This window comes from Myotis davidii, unplaced genomic scaffold (genome assembly GCF_000327345.1).
Source record: "Myotis davidii unplaced genomic scaffold, ASM32734v1 scaffold554, whole genome shotgun sequence".
Classification (NCBI taxonomy): domain Eukaryota; kingdom Metazoa; phylum Chordata; class Mammalia; order Chiroptera; family Vespertilionidae; genus Myotis; species Myotis davidii.
In genome coordinates, this window is record NW_006285312.1 from 529,199 (window position 1) to 541,196 (window position 11,998).

At 38.7% G+C, this 11,998-nt stretch overlaps 1 protein-coding gene across 3 annotated transcripts in view; it reads right to left on the minus strand.

The window, feature by feature from the left end:
• The window catches only part of SMG1 (SMG1 phosphatidylinositol 3-kinase-related kinase), a 149,371-nt gene that overhangs the window by 94,593 nt on the left and 42,780 nt on the right, over positions 1–11,998 (minus strand). Inside the window, exon 1 of one of the 3 annotated variants that reach the window (XM_006756068.2) lies at positions 11,906–11,988. The exons of 1 other annotated variant lie outside the window; for it this stretch is intronic. In XM_006756068.2, coding sequence (XP_006756131.1) covers positions 11,906–11,988 — 83 coding nt within the window. Of the gene's footprint in view, positions 1–11,905; positions 11,989–11,998 lie in introns of those variants that run through there. One more of the 3 variants, XM_015558985.1, reaches the window with a different exon arrangement.

The window sequence follows — 11,998 nt, forward strand, 5'->3', positions numbered from 1 at the left end:
GTCAAAGAGAGAATCTTAAAAGCAGCAAGAGAAAGACAGTCAGTTACCTACAAGGGAGTACCCATACGACTGTCAGCTGATTTCTCAACAGAAACCATGCAGGCCAGAAGAGAGTGGCAAGAAATATTCCAAGTGATGAATAGCAAGAACCTGCAACCAAGATTACTTTATCCAGCAAAGCTATCATTTAGAATTGAAGATCAGATAAAGAGCTTCACAGATAAGAAAAAGCTAAAGGAGTTCATCACCGCCAAACCAGTATTACATGAAATGCTGAAGGGTATTCTTTAAGAAGAGGAAGAAGAAAAAGGTAAAGATAAAAATTATGAACAACTAAGTGACAACAAATACATATCTATCATCAAGTGAATCTAAAAATCAAGTGAATAAAAAATCTGCTGAATGAACTGCTGAATTAGGATCAGGGGCATAGAAAGGGAGTGGACTGACAATTGTTGGGGGGAAGGTGGTGTAGGGGGTGCGGGAGGAGACTTGACAAAAATCGTACACCTATGGACAAAGACAGTGCAGGGGGTAAGGGAACGAGGTGGGGTGGGAACAGGGTGGAGGGGAGCTATGGAGGGGAAAAGAGGAACAACTGTAATAATCTGAATAAAGATTTATTTTTTAAAAATTCCCATGGTATAAAAAAGTTAGGAAAGATACAAACTATCTCAGGGCGGGGAAAAAAATGGACACATATGTAATACCCTTTGTAATAAAAAATAAAATTTAAAAAAAAAAAAAAGAATGAGTTATAAAAAAAAAAAAAAGATACAAACTATCTTTTAACCTACCCTTTCTCTATTTAATTCCATTTGTACCTGCCCTCCAATATATGTACTCACAAAGATCATGTTTCCTAGGTCACAATTTCAATTGGTATCAAGTTCTTAACATGTGAATAAATAAAAAAATACAGGAAAAAAAGAATGATGGCGATCTATAGTCAAATTCCTCATGGGCCACTGGAAACAGATTTTTAGGCTAATGAAAGCACAGTAGAAAATGTAGAAAGAACACCACTACTATACTGGAGGGCAATTAACTGCATCTCCACCAACATACTTTTTAAGTATGAATATGAACAATGTTACAAATGTCATATGCCATACTTAACAAAAACTTAACAATTATGAGCTTCCACTCATATATACTCTGACATAAATACCCTTTATGAAATCTTTTTTAAATAATTTTTATTGATTTCAGAGAAGAAGGGAGAGAGAGAAGTGACTATGATGAGAGAGAATAATGGATCGGCCTCCTGCATGCCCCACACTGGGGATCGAGCCCGCAACCCGGGCATGTGCCCTTCACCTGGTGCACAGGTCAATGCTCAACCACTGAGCCATGCCAGCTAGGCCCTTTATGACATTTTTATAAGTTACTACACACGCACCCATACACAATCACTCTAGAAGAGAAAAATGAAATTTGAACTAGAGTATGTGTACATGTGTAGATAATTCTAAAACTTTTTGAGGAAGAGATAAGAGAAAAAGTTCCAACATTTGATTCAGACATAGCACTATAAGTAGCATCTGTGTAGCACTTTAGTAGTTTCGAAAGTAAGGTCCCCAACTTCTCTTTAACCAGCTCTAACCCTACATCTTAGGAAGGCAAGAATGATCTCAGACGGACAGTACAAAAGACCTTTGTCATCCCATTCTTAGCCCACTGCTCTTTACATGACACCAGCCTCTACTAAGGTAAATATTTGTGAAGGATCAATATTAAAAATGTACACATTCTTAAAAATAAGTAAACCTTGAGGAATCTGAAACACCCTAGTTTCTATCTTCTCCAATGCAATTCTACTAAGAAAACAAGCAGAAAAATTTTAAATGGACTAAAAGAGTGGGGAGAACAGCACTGTTGGTGTAATTTTTATATCCTTAGTAAGATTACAATAAAAATGCAGGAAATATTAGCATTATAGTAACTATACAAAATAGGCCACTTTAAATAAAAGGCTTCTTTTACAAAGCTTTGTCTTATAGTCAATCAACTGATAATCCTTCACATTAAGCCTAATTAATTTTTTAAATTTTTTAGAACATTGGATTTTTAAAATTTAAATTCTTTATTGTTTAAAGTATTACATAAGTCTCCTTCCCCTGCCTGCCCGCCTCCCCCCAACTCTCCCCAGCTGCTCCCACTCCCAGCATATGCCATCACTCCCCTACTGTCTGTGTCGATTGGTTATGCTCATATGCAAGCCTAAATTAATTTTTAATTTCAATATTTTCCCAAAAGGGACAAGATATCACATATTAAAATCCTATCAATATTTCAAATAATGATAAAATTAATCACTTTTAACAGAATTCTAACTCAAACCCTTCCAAAACAATACAAACCGTGTCTTCGAATTCCTTTAAACCCAACTAATAAATAAACACTAAATCTCAAGTTGTATACATAGTCCTGCTCTGGGAAACCTGCTACATTTTTACTTTTCTTCACATTTATCCAAAGAATATAAGGACAGGCAAGGAAAACAACCAGAGTGTTAGGAAAGAAAATCCAGGATGTGTTCTCTTTCCTATTAAATATATATTAATTCAACTGTGCCACATTATGTGATACTGATCATCTTTGGATCTTTTTAATCGTCTAATCAGAAAACAGTCCAATTCTATAGAGATAACAAAATTTTACATCTTTCCTCAAATTAATAGGATTTTCTATCTAAATTCTGGCAAATCTCAGGAAGCCAATGAAGGGGACAAAAGTCCTGCCTTTGGGATATTGATTTTAAGCTGGTTATTAAGAAACAAAAGACCCTCCCACCTTCCTGCTCAAAAGATTCAGATGGTAAAATCTGCTCCAGGAAAGAAACCTTAGCTTATTCACCTTAGCTTAATTTGAGTTAAGACAGACAGAAGGCACCAAGCAGGGGTTAGCTACATACCCCTGTGTCCCACTGAACCAAGAATTTACCTGCAGTATGTTCAGCTCTTTCTCAACTACCTATAAATTGCCTTCTTCCTTTAAAATCCCATCACTAACCATCCCCTTCTCCTTTGCCCAAAAAGAAATATATACACCCAATTTTGCCAAACTGTCTTTGGAATTTTCATGCTTATGTGAAGTCTCATGTTAATTCTCCATGAGCATACACTGAAATTTGATTTTCTCCTGTTATCCTGTCTCTATTAATTTGGTTATTAGCCCAGCTAGAAGAATTTAGAAGGTGGAAGAAAAGGCATTATTTGTTTTTAGCAGCACACTATCATAGAATCTGCCATTAGGGCAATGAATCCGAATTTCCAGGGTTAGAATGAAAACAAGGAATCTGGAAAGAAAGAAAGTGTGACATTTCAGAAAAGACATTCCAGGGTTCATATTATCAGGAATATAAACCAAGGGGACCCTGAAGAGGATGAATAGCAGGAGTCATGGATTGCTTCAAAGAACTAAATATTTCAAGATGAAAGTTAAAATTTCAAACGCACATAACACAATTCTTTTAAAATCACAAGATTAAAATGCTAAAGAAGAAAGACACATTTTCAATTAATAAATTTAAAAGAGGAAAAATTTTAATTCAGTAAAAAAATAAAATGTTGCCAATACTATCAAATCTGAAGGAAAAAACTAACCTATGTTTGTTATAAAATCCAATATGTATGTACTAGTGGAGCCTTTTTCCTAATCAACAGAAAAGGCATTAACATATTGGATACAGTAAAAATAAATAATGTAAATAAAGATGTAGTAAATATGTAGTTTAACAATTTTTAAAAATCTGTAGACATACATTAGTATACAATTACCTCAAGCCACTGCAGAGCCATTAATAATTTTCTTTCTTTTTTACAATAAAAAGGGTAAGGTAAAGGGAAAAAGTAGTGCCTCTCTTATATATAAACAAAGAAAAAGCATAACTTAGGAAGTTCCATACCAAAAAAAATCTACAATTCTGATACCAGAAACCCCTCTGAAAAAAATATTTTTAAATAATTAATATAAAAAGTCTGTGAAAGGTTTTTAACTATACATGAGGGTCCTAGACATACTCTGAATAATAATATGAATAACAACCATAACCTCCAAAGCAATAATTTCTAAAAGGACTACAATTTCCTTTTTTGAAAGAATATAAAAATTAATATAAGGGAAGTAATTCACTGTTTAGAAATCTGTTGAATCTGAAAATTGTGGGTTTCAGTCCTTCCCCACTCAGCAGGCATACAACTGGCAAGTTTTGTTTCATGTAATTCTGAAAGAAAGCCAGAAAGCTCAACTCAGCACTTAACTTTTAAATGATTAGCTTAAAGAATGTACAAGCAGATTCAATAGATACAGGATAAGACAATGTGTAAAAGAACTTTAAATATGAGAGCAAGGTATTTTTTTCAAGATGGGTAAAACTTGTAAATCTTAAAGGACTATGTTCTTTCTTCTGTAAAAGATCTAGCCACCTCAGTCCACTAGAACGCTATTCCTTGGGACCTGTTCCATCAGCTTATTTAAATTGCTGTCTCTGGCTAACTGGGCTGCTGTACAAAAAATGTTCCTCTCAATGTGCCTCCTACATTAAGAGTTATAAACTCTAGAGTTGACTCTACAGAAACAAACTTGAAGCATTCCATTTTCATGTATTTACTTAAGAAAACAGAAATACACAAAATAAAGTGTAAACTACTTGATGCACTACAGTAGAGACGAAAGAATACAGAGGTAAAATGATTATACAAGATGCATGCACAAATGAAGGTTCTATTTTATTGGGGAAGAATACACAGTGAAATGTTAGAGAATGCTGCTGCTTCTCACTGTGGAATGACATTTAGGCCGAGAGAGCACGAGAGTACTCCAGGGTCAAGTATGCTAAGAGCAAGCTGTGCGATAGCATGCAGCAAGAACAGCACATGCAAAGGCCATAGGGCAGAAATGAGCTTGAGGGGTGCTTACGTAAGAAGACACAGAAGCAGGGGAGAATTGACTCTGGCTCAGCCCTCAGGGACTTAAACTAATTGGGGAACATGAGATCAATCATTGAAGTGATAAGCACAGTTAGCTTTCATTGTAGATCTGTCCAAGATCAGAAAGTAGAGGGATCACTGAGGGCAGAGGTAGCAGGGTAAGAGTCTTAAGGGTTATATTGCTGAGAGTATAAAAAACAAGAGCTAACAAGAGTAGGTATGTAGCCCTAACTGGTTTGGCTCCGTGGATAGCGTCGGTCTGCAGACTGAAGGGTCCGAGGTTCAATTCTGGTCAAGGGCATGTACCTTGGTTGCCGGCACATCCCCAGTGGGGGGTATGCAGGAGGCAGCTTTTCGATGTTTCTCTCTCATCGATGTTTCTAACTCTCTCTCCCTCTCCCTTCCTCCCTGTAAAAAATCAATAAAATATATTTTTTAAAAAGAGTAGGTATGTAGAGGATGAAGAAAGGTACATGAACCTGTAGCTCACAGGAATAAACTTGGCCAAGCAGAGGAGTTCCTCTGTGTTCGAGGACACAAATGCCTGAAAAGGTTATCAGCAGATCCATCACCTAAAACTGATTTCACAGATCAAATATCCCAAGTAACTATGTTTATAGAAAAAGAAATTTGTTGAAGATGATTAGGTTATTAATCCTCAGAAATCATTAAGTTGGTAATAAATTGTAAGATAATATTCAATGACTTTTCTACTAAAAAAAAAAAAAATTGGAGGCAAAATCTACCTATACACTCCACCCTTGTTTTTGTGTTGTTTTTTTTGGGGGGGGGGGCGTGGTGAGGGGGGGAGTGAAAACTGAAAAGTCATAGTGTATTTACATCTTAATTAGGGTCATTGTTACACAGGTGTATACATTTGTCAAAATACACTTAAATTGCCCTAGTCGGCTTTGCTCAGTGGATAGAGCTTCAGCCTGCGGACTGAAGGATCCCAGGTTAGATTCCGGGTAAGGGCACATGGCTGTGTTGCGGGCTCGATCCCCAGTGGGGAGTGTGCAGGAGGCAGCCGATCAATGATTCTCTCTCATCACTGGTGTTTCTATCTCTCTCTCTCTCACTTCCTCTCTGAAATCAATAAAGAAATATATATTTTTTAAAAATATACTTAAATTAAGACTAAACATATGTAAATTTTATCTTAAAAAAGTAATACAATGGAGTTAAAAAATTCAAATGAAAGTACACTCACCCTGGTCGGTTGCTCAATAGTTAGAACATCGGCTCGTGGACCAAAATGTTAGGGGTTCAATTCCCAGTCAAGGGCACATACCTTGGTTGCAGGTTCCCCAGCCCAGGTAGGGGCCAATGCAGGAGGCAACCAAATGATGTCTCTCTCACATCCATGTTTCTTTCTCTCTCTGCACCCCCTCCTCTCTTCCTTTCACTAACTCTAGAAATCAATGGAGAAAGTATTCTCAGGTGAGGATTAAAAAGAAAAGGAAAAAAGTACACTCAACTAACATAAGATGGAGTAGATCTATTTTAAAAACACAAACATCTCACCCTGACCAGTTTGGCTCAGTGGATAGAGCGTCGGCCTGCGGACTCGAGGGTTCCAGGTTGGATTTTGGTCAAGGGCATGTACCTTGGTTGCACATCCCCAGAAGGAGGTATGCAGGAGGCAGCTGATCGATGTTTCTCTCTCATCGATATTTCTCTATCCCTCTCCCTTCCTCTCTGTAAAAAATCAATAAAATATAAAAAAAACCCACAAACATCTCTACATCAAAAAACTAAAACTATAGGAACTTAATGAGAAACACTCTACATTTTAAAAAATTAAAATGTAGTAAAAGCTGGAGTGTTTCATATAGGAATTAAACCACAAACTGTCTGCAGTCCTTACTTTTAGGCCTCTATATAAGAGGGTGTGTGCGTTTTATTTTGTAGTCCCCAAAATAAAATGGGTTCTGAGAAAACTTTAAGATAGACAAAGACAAATAACCAAAATAATAATATGAGAAACCAAATAAACAACAGCTTGTGTGACTTCATAAAGGGAAGTACACTATAAGGAGCCCCAGGGATTTATCTTAGGTGGTTAGAATAGGAAAAGAAAAGCAAATAAGCAAGTGCTACTATATGCCAGGCAGTGAAGGCAGGACATCTTAAATTAAAAAGTTGTGAGAAGTCAATGTTCCCAAAAGACACCATGGATCACATTCCATTTTATGTGTATGACCATTCCATATAATGTAAGTGTCCTAACCTGAACTGAAGTGTGAGCAGAAAAAAAGTACCACTTTGGTGACCATCCTCAAAATCAAAACCAGATAACAAAAGACTGGAAATTCCCATATCCAGTATTGGGCTGAATACTTTTGTCTGAATTAAAATCATGAATTATTAACAGAATATTGAGGTCCTTAAAAGTGTCTTGTCCAGACTGTTCTAATTACCTCCTACTTCAGTGTCAGAGCACACACACACACACACACACCCCAATTTTAATCTTCCTAAATTGCACCACTTTCCTGCTGGTAGAAGGTCAATGGTTTCCCAAATAAACTTAAACTACGATTCAAGGCCTACAATCCAGCTCCAATCCAACCCTTGAGCTTTATCTCTTATTTGTATCACTCCTCACAAGTACACTATCCTAAACAAACTAGAAATGTTTTAGCAAGGACAACTTACATTTCTCCATCTCCCTACTTTCTGTGTGTGTGTGTGTGTGTGTGTGTGTGTTAAGATACCCGCCCCCCAAGATTAAAAATGGTGGCAGAGCAGGTGGATGCTACACGGACATGCTCCCAGGATCAAGCTGGAATTACAACTGAAATATGGAAAGGCTTCCAGAAAACTCACAGGAGAGAACCCTGATACCCGAGGACCGAAGGTGGAGAACGCATAGAGACTGGTATTAGGGGAAGAGGCGCAAAAGGGCTGGCTGGGCACCCACAGACAGCAACTGAAGTCCTGGAGAGATACCTCAGCTGTGTGTGTGCTTGGGGGGGTGGGGGGGGGAGAGCAGCAGGGGGGAGTGCCACTGAGAACTCTGGGATCTAAAGATTCCTCCCCTCTCCCCCCCCCACACACACACCATTTACTGTCAAAATACTAGAGATCAATTTCATAGCCCCACTGCTTCCCCACCCCCCACTCAACCATAGCTTTCCCTCCACTGACTCCAGGTTTTAAAATCTGTTAATCACATAGAGAAATAATTATACCAAGAATTGTATCACAATTAATATCCATATAATGCTTTACCTTTTACAAACTCCTTTCTTATCTGCCATACTAACCTACTAAGATTCAATTTAAACATACAATTGCCAATTATTTCATAAGGCATATATTTTATTTTATAATGGAAAAAATATATTTCCTCCCAAAATTAAACTCTCATACACAATTATCTGAAAAACAGTGTGCCTGGAAACCTGCGGTACAAAATTCGCAATCATTAAATCCTATTAATACTCTATAGTTATAAAATACATAACTTAATTTTTTCCCTTATGTAATTTATTATATTATGTATCTATGTATATTAGACAGTACAGACTCATAAAAGGCTGAATAGACAGCTCTGACTTCAAAAATCCAACTTCTCACAATGTCAGGTATACTGGTTTCTGGCTTTTCTATCTTCCCAGCATTCTTCCTTGTCTTTTGGTCTGTGACAATGGAGAATAAAGGTATTTGTACTTTTGAGAACTTTAATCTTTCTAGATTTTACCAAAAATTGAAGATATTTTTAATATACAGTTGCATTCTTTTAGAATTATGAAAGATCGCAAGTCTGGACACTGTAAGGCACCTAGTTATCTATCTGTTAAACGAATCAAGCCTTAATATTTCCAAGTATAGAAGTAAAATCTATTTTCCATTAACCTGGGTGCTTCCTCTTGTTGAACTAATCTATTTTTGACTTCAATGTCAAATTAATCATGTCATTTGGAATATTAAAATATACAATAACTAATTATACATTTAATTTTAAAACAAATCATGCTGATCTCTATCTTGATTGGTACTAGATTACTTCCCAAAATAAAGTGAAGAAAAGTGAAAGCTTTGGCTAGCAGCAATGATTAAAAAAAACAAATATTTGCCTAATCACTCTTATTTGAGAGTACAGTGAGTGGAAAGGAAGACTATAGTGCTAGATACATGCTTTCTGCTGAAGGTATGCTTCTAGCAAAGGTGGGCTTGCTCTGATGCCCTATGTCACTAGTCTCTTCAGCCAACTGGAACACTTCCTGTCAATATGTGTGAAGTAGCATGTGTGGTCATGATTGACTCAACAGTCGGTTTTCAGACTGACAAAAGCCTGTATCTAGGGAAATAGAACCAAATGAAGCAAAGGAGGAATGGTACAGAAAAGCAAAGAATCTTTTAAAAAACCAAAGTGACTCAGATGAACCACAGGAATCTGCATGCATTTTGAAGATGTTTAGAAAAATAAGCCCTGGCCCAGTAGCTCAGTTGGTTAAAGTGTCATCCCGATATGCCAAGGTTGTGGGTTCAATCTCCAGGCAGGGCACATACAAGAAGCAACCAATGAATTCTTAAATAAGTGGGACAACAAACTGACAAATGGATGTCTCCCTATGTCTAAAATCAATCAATAAATAAAAAAGTAAAAAATATTTACTGAAGCCCTAGCTGGTTTGGCTCAGCGAATAGAGCGTCGGCCTCTGGACTCAACGGTCCCAGGTTCGATTCCAGTCAGGGGCATGTACCTGGGTTGCGGGCACATCACCAGTGGGGGGCGTGCAAGAGGCAGCTGAATCCATGTTTCTCTCTCATCTAAGTTTCTAATTCGCTATCCCTCTCTCTTCCTCTCTGTAAAAAAATCAATTAAAAAAATCAATTTAAAAAAATTTACTGAAAAAAGAAAACCCCATTTAAATAGGGGGAAGATCAAGCTCCATTCTGTCAGTTAACTGGAGACTGTCACCTTTCCTGAAGTGAAGTGGGGACAGGACAACCTCAAATTTAACTTACGAAAATTTATGACCTGGCAAACATCTGAGGTTTTTTATTGGCTATTGAACAAAACAACTGAGGCGACCATGCAAATAAAGCTACAGTGTATTGTCCATACTTCTCTCTTCCCTCCTCTACATAAAAGTCAAGTATTTCCAACATCTAACCAACTGTTCCTCAGTGTAATCAAGTATGTCTCACAGTATCTGTCCACGTAGGCCTAAGTTCTGAGAATTTATTACAGAGCATAGCTCGAAAGCAAGCATACACTGCCTTGCTCCCACCCACCCCACATATCCAGGAAATAAAACTTTAAACAAAAAAAACATGGATAATATTAATAATCCATGTACATAGTCCATAACTGTGTAAGTTATTCTGCTTCATATTGGTCAAATAAAAGTCAGGTGACCCCATCAGGTGGATGCAACTCTGCTCATCCATTTATTTAGAATTACAAGCTACAATTTATTCTTTTCCAAAAGCTCTAGGACTCTTTGAGAAGGGCATTTTATATAGTCCTCTAAAGGGATATTACATTATTTTATATATGCTGACCACAATACTGAAAAATAATGAAAAATCCATTGTCAAAGAGCTCTCAAACGTCAGATTTTATCATCCAATTCCTTAGATGCAAAAAAAAAAAATCACACATTTCAATGAAAGTACAAAACAACTAAGAATGTTAATTACAGATAAAAACACTTAGTCAACTGGTTTTATTTAAAGCACTCACAAACCCTCCCTGGCTATCCTTTTCCAATTTTTTAAAAACGACATAACATCTCAATTCCAGATTCAGAAATGGACTTTTAAAGTCATCTAGTTAGATTCATCAGTTCTCAACAGACACCCAATTTAGTAAGGCATATTAAATGGAATTGGATGCATACCACCCATTAGCCAAAAGATTATTTTTATTTTTCTATCAAGTCTTAAAATGTTACACGCTAACATCTTACTCAGTTATTTCTTCCCAAACACTGTTGGAATTCACATCAGGAAGCAAAAGTTGTCCCAACAACCTGGGTAACTTACATGTGTTTGGCCAGTTCCTGGACAATCATAACGTAAGTGCGCTTCAGAGTATGAAAGCTCCATGAATCAACTAATCCTTAAATACTGCATACACATAGGGAATTCCAGGCACCGGGCTAAAGTCTAAGTACTGGTCTCTGAATATTACAGGCACTTAATTCAATAAGAGAGGTAACAACCAATCAGTCCCAAATTAACTAAATTAAGCACAACGGCCCACGAGTAATCAGAAAGACACCACATTGAAGTGGATGCTCCTATTTAACATATTCAGCATCAGGTAGGCCCCAAAGCGGTTTGCGAGGGAATCCTCCATACAGGAGGCAATTCGCTGCTCCTCAGAGCGAGTGGTCAGGTGTGAATTGCTCTCCACCAAAACTTCATTTCCCAGGACCAGAGTTGGTGGGCCTCACTAACGCACTCCCAGTCTCGTCCCATGCCCCACAGCTACCCTGCCTGAAGTCAGAGCAAAGCCTTCGAGTTGGGTGGTGTTTCTTAAATTATTAACACGTGGGGTGTGGGGGGGTGGTGTCACAGAAGCGCTCACAATTAAGGAGGTCTTTCCTATGAGCGCTGAGAGGGCGAGGGGCCAAGGAAGTAGGAAGTACAGAGAGGGTCCTGGACTCTCAGGGTCCTCCCACGCTCACCCCAAATTGGGGAGAAGATGGGAACTAAAATGTGTCCCCACCACCGAGGCCCCGTTCTTCGCCACCCTTGACCCCAACTCCTAGGCCGGTGCCTCCGCCGGGCGCGCTGGGTCTCGGCTCCAGCCCGGGGAGAGGAAAGGCATTTAGGCCTGGCCTGCCCGCGGCCTTCCTCCCGGAGCCGGGGCGGGAGGGGACCCAGGAAGCCGCGCCCGGTTCCCGGGGGGTGGAGGGCCTAGGCCGCGCCTCCCAGCCCGGCAGCCTCAGGCCTCGGCGCCCGAGGCGGGCCCAGGGGTCGCGGCGGCGGGCAGCGCTGCGCTCACCCACCTGGGTTGCCAGTCATTCCAGCTCCGCGGGTACCTGGTGCCGCCGCCGCTGCTCAGCCGAGACCCTGGGGCTCTGCGGCTCATTACTCATTAC